The sequence below is a fragment of the Geotrypetes seraphini genome, chromosome 2 (genome assembly GCF_902459505.1).
Source record: "Geotrypetes seraphini chromosome 2, aGeoSer1.1, whole genome shotgun sequence".
Lineage (NCBI taxonomy): Eukaryota > Metazoa > Chordata > Amphibia > Gymnophiona > Dermophiidae > Geotrypetes > Geotrypetes seraphini.
This window is the reverse complement of record NC_047085.1, coordinates 371,671,203-371,685,381: the sequence shown is the minus strand read 5'-3', so window position 1 is coordinate 371,685,381 and position 14,179 is coordinate 371,671,203. Positions and strand designations below refer to the sequence as shown.

Sequence of the window (14,179 nt, the reverse complement as noted above, 5' to 3'; positions counted from 1 at the left end):
AGATCAAAAACAATACAAATATATATAAATTACAGAACAACAAATACATAAAATGACATTCCCTGGAGGGAAAACAAAGGGATGAACTACAATAATTATAGAATAGAAAAACATATAAGGTTAACACAACTGGGTGCAGGAAAAGAAGGAAGAGAAGGAAAAAAAAAAGATTTCAAAGTAAGAAAGAAAAAGAAAACAAGAAAATGAGAATAATAAGAAATAATAAAAAATTTAAAAGGCTATATTAGGTTTAAGATGGAAAAACATCTTTAAATAAGAAGCTTTTTCATTTACCTTTAAAATTATCAATTATTGTTTCTTCTATTAGATATAGAGGTAAAGCGTTTCACAACTGAGCTGCAGGAACAGAAAAAATTTCTAGACGTTTAATACCAATTATCCTCAATGAGGAACAGATAGTAGTTTTTGATCAGTCGATCTGAGAGCTCGTAAAGGAGTATATGGGATTAGTAATTTATAGATGAAGTCAGGCGCCTTTGAAATAAGTGTTTTAAAAAGTGAGTAGTGGTCACGTGATGGTGCAAGCCAGAATGGACGCTCGGTGGTTGAGCTCCGCTCCCCCACCTCCCTAAATCTTTCATTTTTCCTTGCTCAACTGTAGTTTCTCACCTTTCTAGTCCTACTCAGGTGCAGTCTTCCATCTGGAACTCGCGCCAGGGTTTTCCGGAGGGAAAAAAATGATTTGTTGGGCTTTGGCCACGGCATGCCGAACAAGTTGGCCCGTGCAGGCAAAGACAAGTGCGGGACCCCTGTTTCCAAGATGGTGGGTCAGGCGACCGAACCCTCGCCAGATTTATTTAAAAGGAGGATCTTGTCCAAGTGTCCATGCGTAACTTTTCCCAGCTGCTAGATGACAAACTGGATAAAGTACATACCTCGATGGATGAACTTAAAGAGCATGGCAGGCTATGCAGCCCAGTTGCAGCATGCAGAACGTATCTCCGCTCAGAAGGATCGTGTTCAAACAGTAGAGAGACACCTGGAGCGGCTCAAGAAACATGTGCAATACCTACTGGAGAAAGTGGATGATCAGGAAAACCGAAGTAGGCGGAACAACATTCAACTTATCGGAGTGCCGGAATCGGTTAAGGATAAGAAACTCCAGGATCTGGTAGCCTGCTGGCTCCTTAAGGCACTGGGAATGCCAGCGGAGGCTCCACCACTCCACGTGGAGAGAGTCCATCGTGTGGGGGCCCCGAGATTAGAGATGGAGTGACCATGGTAGACCAGTACTGCAAGACCCATTCCTTTCAGGACTTCTCAACTAAAGTGTCAGAACAGTGTCGGAGGTTGGCGACATATTGTTCACAGCTTTTCAGCAGAGGCATCAAGTTCAATTTGCAGTATCCTGCCAAAGTGCAAATCCTCTATCAGAACACGAATACAGTTACCGTAGTTACGGTAAAGTTGTACGGTAAATAAACAAAGTTTACAGGTTTATTCAGTCATCATCATCACAGTCATCTGAATCCTTGAATCCATCAAAATCTGAATTGTCATCATCATCATTAAATAAAGTGAGCACAGCCTGCAGACGATCCTTGTTTATTTCTGAAGTGATATCGTCATCGTCGTCGTCATCATCGCTGATATCCGTGTTGTTGCCTCCTTCCGCTGCACTGGTAGTAGCCGTAGTGTCATTGGTTTCATAAACAATGCCCGCTTTTCTAAATCCGTTTCGAATGGTATCTGGTGTTATTTTGTCCCATGCTGAAGCCACCCACTTGCAGACTTCTGTGAAAGTTGCCCGCTTCAGCCGCCCCGCAGGTGTGTACTCGTGCGTGCCGCTCTGCATCCACTGCTCCCACTCCTTTCTAACAAAAGTCTTGAATGGATGATTCACTGCGATGTCAAGTGGCTGCAGCTTACACGTCAGGCCTCCAGGTATCACAGCGATGTGGGCACGAGTAGAATTAATGTAGGCCTGAACATTTTTTTCTTTGTGGGCAGCCATGGCATCTAAAATTAACAAGGATTTTTTTGCAAAGAATCTACCCTGTCTTGCCCTAAAGCAATTATCTACCCACAATCTCATTACGTCGCAGTCCCCAACCCGCACAAAATACTCCACTCCCCCCCATCCATACCACTATGCTATATAAGAATCCCAGCCTACCCCCCCAACCCCAAGCTGCCCACATCCTCCCACCCAGCTGTCAAAGAAGGCTAACTACCACTTCCACCTCCTCTCCAGAAAGAGAGTAATGGTACAGGCTGCAATAAGACAAAATAAGGAACTGTCCAAGGAATATCCAGGTGTCGCGCTGCAGGTGAAACAAGCCAGGCCACCCAGCCAATGGGTTAATCAACAGTAACTGATATGGATTAAACATTGCCATCAGCAGATCCTCATAGAAAGAGGACCCAACTCTGCTATCCAAATGTAATGAAGAAGTAAGTCAGTGAAGCCCTCACAGAAGGAGAGTCCAAGGAGCACCAAGGGCTTAGATAGCTGCCAACCAGCCCCATATCAGAGGCCAAAAAAAACAATCAGGGACTGACCCTGCTTACTTCAACAACTTATCCAGGAATCCGCGGAGCTCCTCGGCAGTCCATCCATCCCTTCTTGTTGCAGTGCACAACCACACTGGTGGGCAGCTTTTCACGGGGCATAGTGACCCTTTTGAAAATGAGCATGGGCTTTAACTTAACCCCGCTAGCTGAGCAACCAAGAACTACTGTAAAACACGTTCTTTCATGCCCAGTTGTGGTGATGGCAACAGATTTAGTACCTGTGGGGGCTACGGTTCTTGTCGCTGGAATGTCGAATGCCATTGGAATTTCATCCATGTTGATGACGTCCTTTGCAGTGATGCCAAGTTCAGATATTTCTTTGGCGACAAAGTCACGGAAATCAATCAATTTTTGCTGCCAGTCATCCGGAAGTCGCTGGCCAACAGTTGTTCTGATTCGAACTGATAGTCCGTTCCTTTTCATAAATTTTGAGATCCATGTGAAGCCAGCTTTGAAGTCGGGTATTCCTCTTCTATTTGCAAGTAGTTTTGCCTTCATCTGAATCGCAACAGTAGAGACTGATTGATTTTGCTCCCTTCTCTCCAGAATCCACTGCTTCAAGTCATCCTCCAGCTGAGGCCATTTTGGTTTGGCCCCACGACGTGCCCGTTTTCGCGGATTGCATTTCTCCAGTTCCTTCTTATCTTTTCTCCATTCACGCACCGATGTTTCTCCAACATTTAACTCTCTCGCTGCGGCCCGGTTGCCTATTTCCTCAGCTTTCGCAACGACTTTAAGCTTAAAGTCCGCTGTATATGACTTTCGTCTCATTCCTTCCATTATGGCGGTAAATTTAAATTTAATTGATAAACTCTACTACCAGGTAGATAAATGCAGAATACCAATCTGAAGTGATCAAATTACTGAAATGTGGGCTCTACATGCAGCATTAATCTTTTATAGGCTTACCCAAAGGCTGAGATGTTGTTGTAAAGGCAAAATGGTATTTACTGGGCAAATTACAAGGCCAGATAGAGGGGGGGACAAAGCCACATTGTCAAAAGCACACCGTGATAAAGGCCCGCCTTGGTGACAGATCAAAAGTGCGCCCCGACAACCCGGCGCAGAAAACTGAGCGGCAAGCATGCTCAGACCATCTTCTTTGTCTGTAGATGGTTTGTGCATGCTTACAGAGCGGCAAACAGGACAGGGCGGCGAAACGAGCAGGCGGGACCAGAGGAGACTCGGGGCAGGGCTGGAAACGAGCAGGCGGGACCAGAGGAGACTCGGGGCAGGGCTGGAAATGAGCAGGCGGGACCAGAGGAGACTGGGGCAGGGCTGGAAATGAGCATTTGGGACCAGAGGAGACTCGGGACAGGGCTGGAAATGAGCAGACGGGACCAGAGGAGACTGGGGCAGGGCTGGAAACGAGCATTCGGGACCAGAGGAGACTCGGGGCAGGGCTGGAAACGAGCAGGCGGGACCAGAGGAGACTGGGGCAGGGCAGGAAACGAGCAGTCGGGACCAGAGGAGACTGGGGCAGGGCAGGAAACGAGCAGTCGGGACCAGAGGAGACTCGGGGCGGGCGAAAGGAGAGTCGGGCAGCGACGGGAGAGTCGGGGCGGCATGCGCGGTATACGGGTGTGCGCGATATATAAAAATTTCTGTACATAATTTTGTGTTTTTCGCGCGCTATACCCGTGTGCGCGTTTTACACGGTGCGCGTTATCTACGTGAAAATACGGTACACTTCCTCCTGATTCACGGTTTTAGGACTTGCGATTTCGATTATTTGCGATTTCCTAAAACCGGAATCACCCCCACCTCACTTGGTGGTCTAGTGGTCTTTTGGGGCAGGAGGATTATGCTCTGGGGAGCTTCTTATACTCCTCTCAGCTGCATTGTTTGAGATTATCCTCTTTGCAAGAACTAAGGTTGGAAGGTACACAGAGAATGACTTTTATATATTGAGGAACACTGGAATTATTTTCCAAATGTTCTTTGGGAAGAGGGTTTAGAGAGGGTTTGTAGGCTTGGTTATTTTGTGATTTAAGGGAGGGTTGGGTTAGGTCTGCTTGTTTTTGGAGCTTTAAGGGCTCCTTTTACAAAGGTGTGCTAGTGGTTTTAGCGCGCACTAAAATGCCACGCACGCTAGCTGCTACCGCCTCCTTTTAAGCAGGCAGTAGTTTTTTGGCTAGCGCGCACTAATCTTGTGCGTGCGCTAAAAACACTAGTGCACCTTCGTGGAAAGGAGCCCTAATTGTAGTGTACAGGGGGCCGCTGAAAAGTTTTCAGCCGACCAAGAAGAGAATGATGTGGAGCCATGAAACGTACAAGTTATTCCACACTTTTCATGATACTTTTTGTTTCAGTGATACAAAATAAAATGAAAAGTGTCAAGAAAAGTGTGGAATAACTTGTACGTTTCATGGCTCCACATCATTCTCTTCTTGGTTGGGCTAAGAACTTTTCAGCAGCCCCTCATATTGTGATGTCATAATGTCTCATTCCACCAATGCCTAAGAGCCAACCTTATCGGTGATGTCACAATGGCTTGGTTCCCTATACTCGTGCCCATTTACTAGATGCATTTTCTTCATTGAAATTAAAAGTGTCAAGAAAAGTGTGGAATAACTTGTATATTCATGGCTCCACATCATTCTCTTCTTGGTTGGGCTGAGAACGTTTCAGCGGCCCCTCATATATGTATTCTGTTTCTAGACTCCATTGTCAAGATGTAAGCACATCATCAAGTTGAACAATAAACTATGTAAAACTATAGAACTTAAGTTAGAGAAGCTCAAAAATTCATAATTATTTAACTGATTCTTTCATGATAAGAACTGTATGCTTTCTTCCCTTACTGTGCAATACACCTTGTCTGCTTTTCTTGAATCCCTCATTTACATGCAACCCACTTACTTCTGATTCTTCTTCATGAATAACTAGGCACAGTGCTCTCTCTCCCTCTAAGTCATATAGGACTGTGCCTCGGCTTGCTCAATTCAAACTAACAGCTTCTTCTGCTTCCCTCCACCCCTGCCATCTAGGGTATCAAAGATGACCAAAGTTTCTCTTCTGTTTCATTTTAATCTTATGTTCCTGCTTTTAGCTTCACTAGGCTCATAAATCTAGCCAAGCAAATTGCAGGCCAGAATTTATAAGCACAGCTCTTAGACTCTGATGAGTTTTCAGTTTGAATGAAAGGAGGGCACAAATTTAAGAGCTCAACTTTTATTGAATGTCAGGCCAAATGCTATTATTTGTACACTCTTCCCTCAATATTCACGGGGGTTAGGGGCAGAGCCAGTCCGCAAATTTTGAAAATTTGCAAATAACTTTTAGGCTGACTCTGACCCCGCCTCCGTCCCATCTTCCCCCCGGCATCCCAGACCTTACCTGATGGTCTAGTGGTCTTTCGGAGCAGGAGCGATCTTCCTACGCTCCTGCCCTGTGCAGATCACTCATCCAAAATGGCTGCCGTGACTATGGGACTTGTGAGAACTGGCGGAAGCCATTCAGGGAGCGGCTCAGGGCCGGGCAGGAGCACAAAAAACTCACTTATGCCCGGTACACTACTGAACTGCAAGAACTCACATCAGTCATTCAAAGGGGTTCAGTATGGGGCAGGAGCGTGGAAACCTCGCTCCTGCCCAGTTGTCAGAGTTTGCTGGGACAGGAGACGGAAAGGATCCCTGCTATTCCGGCCCACCAGGTCATACGGCAGGCTGGTGGAGACCTGTAAGAACTCAAGGTCCACAAGAACTCAAGGTGGCCATTCAGGGAGGGGCTCAGCATGGGGCAGGAGTGCAGAAAGGTTGCTCCTGTCTGGTACACTGCTAGACCACCAGGTACTCTAAAAGGTATGTGGGGAGAGGCGGGATGAAGATTAAAAAAAATTGACAAGAGTCGGCTGGGACAGTAGACGGGAGGGATCCCTCCTGTTCCAGCCTACCAGGTCATACGGCATGCCTGGTGGAGGCCTGCATGGCATTGGGAGAAAGGGGGGACAGGGTGGAGAGCCTGGCAGGGAGGGAGGGGAGCTGAGTACAGAGCCTGGCAGGGAGGGAGGGGAGCTGAGTGCAGAGCACAGATCATGGCAGAGCACATGAATATTAACCCTCCCCCCAGTCTTATATTTGAGTCAATCTTTTTTCCTCCTTTTTTGAGGGAGAAAAGGTACCTCATCTTATACATGGATCAACTTATATTCAAATATATACGGTAACTGGGCAGACTGGATAAATCATAAGTCATATGGCTTTTATCTACTGTCATTTTCTCTGTTTAAATTATCCCAAACGCCTCTATGAGGGCTGTCAATGGGGCAAACATACATTAGAGAGGACAAAATTGATCCTTGTGGCACTCCTACCAAAAAAAAAAAAAAAAAAAAAGTTTTTTTTCAGACACACCATCTTCTGCCTGTACCAAAATATATATATAAGCAGCAGAATATGATCAAAAATGTCTAATGCTAATGTTAAATCAAGCAATGCTAGCAACAGTCCTTTCCCTGCACCCAAAAATAATTTAATTATTCAACCAACTGTATTCCAGTACTATGAAAAGAATGAGATCCAGACTGATAAGGATGCAAAACTGCAGCACACTCCAAAAATCTCCCAGCTGTTTCAACACAACTTTCTCACAAATTTTACTGAAGAAAGGCACATTCTTAACTGGATGATAATTCCCAACATCCACATCATCAAACAGGGAATTTTTCAACAATGAAAGTAAAACAACTGAGAATTCCCCCTAAAACCAGAAGCATAGCCAGACCTCAAATTTTGGGTGGACCACTGGGTGGGCACATGTGATCTCCACATCCCCTCCCTCTTGAGCCAACTCAAAGCATTAAAAATACCTGAGCTGATGGGTTCCCTAAGCCCCATCAGCTGCAAGGGTCCTCCAGCGTCAAGAACTCCTCCCTCTGCCACTTGTTCCAGTCCACAGCTCTGTCCGCATGCTGTCACCAGGGCAGGATTAATTTGTCGAGGGCCCCTAGGCACACAAGTACATTGGGCCCCCCTGCCCCGCCCCACCCCACCATGCGCCCGGCGGAAACAGGAAGCTGCGTCAGAGGGAAGCTTTGGGCAAGCAGCACCACTTGCACAATTACAGTTCCCATTGCCTTTCTTACCCGCGTTGCTTGCTTGTCTTACTTTCTGTCGATGGGGGGGGGGGGGGGGGGGCTGCGTTGCCAATTGGAGTGGGGTCCGCGTTGCCGATCGATGCTGGAGGGGCCCATCGCCGTTTGGAAAAAACAAGGTTGATGCTCTCCTTCATCGGGCTCCCCTGACCATTTTGGGCCCTAGGCACGTGCCTACTTGGCCTATTGGTTAATCCTGCCCTGGCTGTCACTGTCCCTCCCCTGCGCATTCACAAAACTAAACATGTACAGGGGGGGGAGGCCAGCATGATGCTAGCACTTGGACAGTGCTGCATGCTGGAAAAAGTGAGGAGGAGGAGCTCTTGTTGCAAAAGGACCCTTGCAGCTGATGGGGCTTAAGAATCCCCACCAGCCGTAACAAGGGCGTGAGAATTTTGGATAGGCCCAACCACAGCTGCGCCACTGAGGACAACAGCACATCTTATAAGCATTTCACCCATCACTCCACATTCCTATGCTTGTCTGCACACACTACAAACTGTGTTTTCGTAGCAAGTATGAATCACTATTTCTTTAAGAAAACAGACACCTGAAGCACCACTCTAAACCTACCCCAATGAGCAGGTTAACCCTTTCAGGACCAAGGGACATATTTGTCCCATAACTTTAAAATCCTATAAATTTTGATTGGGATAGTCTACAGTTCTAAATTTGATATGTACGGATTCCATATGATACTGCCTTTATGTAAACAAACTGGTTCCGACATTCATTCATTAGCGTCGTTGCCAGATTGACGAGAAGATTCACTTGCCACACTGTCCATAAGCCAGAAGTTTGATTTTTTTAAAAAAAAATAATATTTCACAAAAAAAAATCAATTTTTTGGCATCTGCAAGCCCTTTTTACCATAAAAATGTCGTCAAAACCACAAAAATTGGCCTACGATCCTTATGGTCCTGAAAGGGTTAAGTGCTGAAACTTCAACGTGACAACCTGTGCAGGTTCACTGGATGTGACCTTTACAGCCACGAATACATTAACACTACTGAAATGAAACCACTCTCTAGAAAACACTCCTAAACAGATTATGGAAACTTATATCTTAAATGTCCTGTTAGGTGGGAAGGCAGAGCCAAATCCACCACAGTCAGGCTGAAACATGCCAATGCTGAGGAGAAACTGGCCAATGGGAGATGTCTCAGTGTGCCAGTGAGCTTGATCCGGCTGCCAAGATATCTTGTGGGCACAAGTCTCTTGCTATTCTAGTTAGTTTTGGCATCTTTTTATGCTGGAAAATGTACTTCAAATGTACAAATTTAGCTGAAGCTGTTTTCTTTGGACTTTTTCATTGGCCTGGAGGCATCATTAGAGTTTTTAAAGAGTAAGCAGCCTTGCAAAGGTCCACATTCAGCCAACTTAAAAGCATGAGACAAGTGAAGGCATAAGATTAGGGTGTCACTCCGGGGCAAAACATATTTGTGCACTTTGGCCTCTGAGCCCCAATTATGTCAAATGCATATAAAGGCTGAGGGACAGTTTCTTGAAGGTTTTTATTTATTTGAATATTAGGTGGTAGGGTGGGGGAAAATATAATTGTACATTAATATCTGAAAAGTTTATTGTGCTTTTCTTGTAATATTATATGTATATGAATTACTTGTTGCACAATTGTAGTTTGAAAATTCAATAAAGATATACAAAAAAAAAAAAAAAAAGACTGACTTGGAGCAACATTTCCCTATTCTAACAATGGAATGACCCTTCCTCCCTCAGAGGACCATGAAATATTGTGTACTCCTGCTGCAAACAAACCGGGGGTGGGGGTGGGGGGTGGAACAAGAAGATGCCCACCTTAATAAACTGCACCGAGTGGCATATTAAGGGGGGCAGTTCACCCCAGGCGCTATCTTGCTAGGGGTGCCGGCACCCCTCCTCCTCTCCCCGCTCCTCCCCCTGCCGCGTGTGCAAGCCCCTTGCCTTCCCCCGTACCTTTTTTTTTTTTTTTTTACTTCTCCAGTGCGAGCAACACTGCTGCCCACGTCGGCATCGGCGCTCTCGCTTATGCCACTTCCAGATCCCGCACTTAGGAAGTGACGTCAAAGGGCGAGCCAACACCGACGCAGGCATGCTGCTTGCATCTGAGAAGTTTAAAAGATGCAGGGAACGAGAAGGGGCAAGCGCAGCGTGGGAAGGGGCATCTCTCATCCTGCACACTACCAGTACTGTACATGAGTTTGCAAGCGGGCGGGAGAGCTGGGGGGGGGGAGGGGGCTGCTACAGCTCTTCACATGGATAAGCAAAGCATCAATTCCTTGTTCCAAGAAAAGCAGACTCAATGCTATTTTTACCATAGCTCTCCACTGCAATGGCTTAACTCAGAAACATCCACAAGGGCAGCCCAGTCCTATGGCCTCAATCCCTCTGCACCAAAGCTCTCTTCTTCTCTATCTGGCCAGCTGACAATCTAACAAATGAGTTTCCCCAGTTTCCATAAAAAACTCTGAAAAGCTGGCTTTCAGCCCTGAATTGAATGCATTTTAGGAAGTCTGTTGTGGGCTTTTTTTTTAATTTTTGCAATAGTCTCTTGAAATGCAGCTTAAAATTGCCTTTGTCCGGAGCATTTTTAAAAAATGCAGGATAGATGCATCCTCCCAATAAGTGGGGGGGGAGGAAAACATTAGCTGGTCGTGGGAAGGGCTTAAGAGGCTTTGAAAGGTCATGTCCTACAGGATCCTCAGCTGCTTCAATTAAAGGTATCACAGCCTACACAGACTCCACTGCTTTAAACTATCCATGGATTACTTATTAAGGGCTCACACTGAGATTCCAGCTTGCAGAGTGAGAGCAGAAAATACAGGGTGCAAAGCTCTTTAGACTCTTTACCAGGCTGTTAACTGCAAGCTGGGTACAGAAAAGATACTTTGTATTTCACGGATTCAAAACTAGTCAACCGGCAAGCTGACAGCACTTTGAGGAACTTGCCAATGAAAAGATAACTTTTCAGCTGTCTGTGAAGGGGGCCGGCTCTGATGAAAGCTGAACACTAGAAGCAGCAGGGTCTTTCTGAATTTTTGGTTTTGTTTTCTCGAGGGGGGGGGGGGGGGGGGGTTAACTTGCTGCTTGCATGTTTTGAAGGGGTTGGGGGGAGAGGACAATTCCATTGGAATATCCTTGTATCTGCTGTCACATTCCTTTAAACTACACAATACAAAATCCCTGAACCGCTGTAAGCTGGACTGTGGAAAGCATTCTGATTCCTCTATTTCCTTTGCAAATTAAGGGTAAAAAAAAGTCTTCAGGTGAAACCTTTCCAGTCTAGCTCTAGTCATTCAACCCTGCAGGCAACACTATAAGGAAACTAATCTCAGAAAGCAGGAAATAAATGCAGCGTGTCCCTTGCAGATCTCTCTCGGTAACCCATAGAGAAAGCAAAAAGAGTCTCCTTTTTTGTCCGCCTCAATGATGTTTAGTGCTGAGAGAGCCAGAGGAGCAGAGCAGACAGCTGGAGAAGGAGCCGCAGAGCTCCTGCAGGCCTCTCTCCCTGCAGGCAGACTGCGGACCTCCTTTTGCAGCTCTCTTTCTCTCTCCACTTAACTTTCAGCAAACTCCACCACAGATTGCTGGTTTCCTCCAAAAGCCACGTGCACTGTAATTTTTTTTTACAAGCCCTGTCTTATCCTTCATATTCCTGCCCCAATCAGTGTATTATTTACTTTCAGAAGTTTTTATTTGGGGAGGGAGAGAAGGGGGAGGGGGGGCTGGCAACTTGACTTTTATCAAGCCGAGCAAATCCTACTGTTTCGAGTGTTGTCACGATTCAAGAGCACCAGGAAAGACATGATGCACTGCCAGTAAAACTGTAGTTTAAAAAAAAGAAGCAATGTATCTTCTTACTGTGGGGGATTATAACAAATGTTTGTGTGTGTGTGTTGGGGGGGGGGGTGTCAGCAAATAGTTTGCTGAAGAAGCACACTTCCCAAAAGATCTATGTATGGTTGGGTAGACTGGAAAAGTAGAAATACATAATGGCACAGTTTTAAAATTAAGGATCACATTCCTCACCCCCCCCCCCCCCTCTTTTCGGCTTACCTTGTGAGGAGCTCGAAGCAACCGGTGCACCCCCGCAATCTGATTGATGAGAGGGATGTCCTCCCTGAAAGTATACAGTGGGGGTCGTGTAGGCTCCGGAAAGTTAGTACTGTTAAAAGGATCTGTATCATCTAGAAACTGGACCCTGCAAACCAGCGTAGCCATGATGTATCCATGCAGCAAAAATAATAATTAGTAATAATTTAATTGAAAAAAGGAAGTAAAAAAAAAAAAAAATCACAAATCTAAGCCCAAGTAGTTTAAGTGGATCCGCACGATGGCAGAGTGCTTCGGCCCCATAGGGCAGCAGCAGGTTGCAAACTTTCTGCCCGTTTCCCCCTCTGGTTTGGTGAAAGATGATTCCGTTCCCTTTCCAAGCAAAAATAAAGGAAACAAAAAGGAAAAGTGTGTGTCTTTCACAAGATCCCAGGGTGATCCGAGAGCGAGCTTGTGTGAATGCAAGGTGCCCGGGGAGGCTTCAGACCAGACAGGAGGAGAGAGAGGACCTGCTCTCACAGGGGCAGAGAAAGAGAGAGAAAACACAAAGCACGCTGGCTGGAGCTACACAGCAACCACAGCACTGGTGACTCCTGGGCGCCCTCAAGTGGCCACATCTCACTTTGCTTCTCGGTTTCCCTTAAGGACTTTTGTCAGTCCTGTTTAAGCTTAATGAAACCTGCTGGGATCACCTATTTGTTTATTGGGATTTATTAACCACCATTAGGAAAATATTCACCCAAGACAGTGCATTTATTGGGTTTAATAACTGCCTTTATGAAGAGATTCACCCAAGGCGGTTTACAGCAGTAATATACTAAATGACAGCAGATAAAAACCTGTGTGGCTCATCCAGACTACCCAACAGTCTCTCTCGCTCTCTTCTCACCGTCCTTGTACAATCCATTATCCTATCCAAACTCGATTACTGTAATGCCATTTATTTATGTCTAACAAAAAAAAGTCTTCGCAGACTCCAGCTTATCCAGAATACTGCAGCCAAACTGATTTTTGCTAAACGCAAATTTGATCACGTCTCCCCACTACTTACCAATCTTCACTGGCTCCCAGTACTTTCCAGAATTCATTTCAAATGCTCCTGCCTGGCGTTCAAGATCATTCACGGCATCTTTCCGCCCCTAATCCCCCTATCCTTCCTCGCCCTGATGCCTGCTACCACAAGATCAGCCCACAGACATAAACTATCCTTCCCCTTTCTACACGGCATCCTCCAAGCAGGAAAACTGGGAAGATCCCTCCTCTCCAAAATCACAGGCCTTTGGAACGATCTCACTATCCCGCTGCGGAACCTGAGCTCCCTCCAACTATTCCGAAAACAACTGAAAACCTGGCTTTTCTCTAACATATAACATCTCTTCCTCTATTCCATCCCCTCTATATATACCCCCTTGTAAATCTTCCTCCTCTCTCTTCCTATATTTTTAGCTTTGTAAACCGTGTCGAGCTCCACTCCCATGGAGATGATGCGGTATATAAACTTAAGGTTTAGTTTAGTATATATTTTAATTTTCTTTGATATTTCTGCTGTAGAAGTCTGCCTGGCACTATCATTAGGTTCCAACTACTGGAATTGCTGTCCAAGCTCACTCCAGCCTCTCTAAACCATCCCAAATTATTGTAGTTCCCGTCAATCCCCCCAGCCCATCCCAACCATATACAGTGGAACCTCGGTTTGCGAGTAACCCGGTTTGCGAGTGTTTTGCAAGACGAGCAAAACACTCAGCAAACTTTTGCCTCGCAAACCGAGCATGTTCTGGTGTACGAGCACCTCCCCCCCCGCTCTAACCGGCATCGCACCCTCCCGAACCGGCATCGCAACCCCCCCCCACGCGAACGCCCTCCCTGCGAGAACCGCAAAGCACCCCCGTGCTGAAAGCGGCATCCGCCCGCACTTCCTCCCAAGCACGGTCCTTACCCCTTCTGCTCGTTGTAAGGGTGAATGCGAGCTCCCGCCTCTTTCCTGGGCTGGGCCTTGAGCATCTGCGCATGCTCAAGGCCTTCTGGCTCTCGTTCTCTCGGAGATCTGGTTCTCTCCGAGAGAACGAGAGCCAGAAAGCCTTGAGCATGCGCAGATGCTCAAGGCCCAGCCCAGGCAAGAGGCGGGAGCTCGCATTCACCCTTACAATGAGCAGAAGGGGTAAGGACCGTGCTTGGGAGGAAGGGCGGGCGGATGCCGCTTTCAGCACGGGGGCGCTTTGCGTTCTCGTGGAGGGGTGGTTGCGATGCCGGTTAGAGCGGGGGGAGGGGGTGATGGAGCAGCGCCGGTAGCCTCAGGGGGGGGGGGGGGCGGGGGGGGGGGTTGGTGGAACGAATTGTTCAAGTTTCCATTATCTTCTAAGAGGAAAGTTGCTTTGATATACGCTTCTGGAATGAATTATGCTCTTAAAGCAAGGTACCACTGTATATGGTACATTGATCATGCAAGTCTACTCGGTTCCAGCCCTAGTTCTTCAATTTATACCCTTCACTTTCTGATTA

The 14,179-nt window shown here is 46.5% G+C and overlaps 1 protein-coding gene across 5 annotated transcripts in view; it reads right to left on the bottom strand.

Moving 5' to 3' along the window:
• Window positions 1–12,193, bottom strand: part of FHOD3 (formin homology 2 domain containing 3) — a 967,501-nt gene extending 955,308 nt beyond the window's left edge. For all 5 annotated transcript variants that reach the window (XM_033930608.1, XM_033930609.1, XM_033930610.1 and 2 more), the window contains exon 1: window positions 11,684–12,193. In XM_033930608.1, coding sequence (XP_033786499.1) covers window positions 11,684–11,848 — 165 coding nt within the window. In that variant the 5' untranslated portion in view covers window positions 11,849–12,193. The remainder of the gene's footprint in view (window positions 1–11,683) is intronic.
• Between the last annotated feature and the right edge of the window lie 1,986 nt (window positions 12,194–14,179).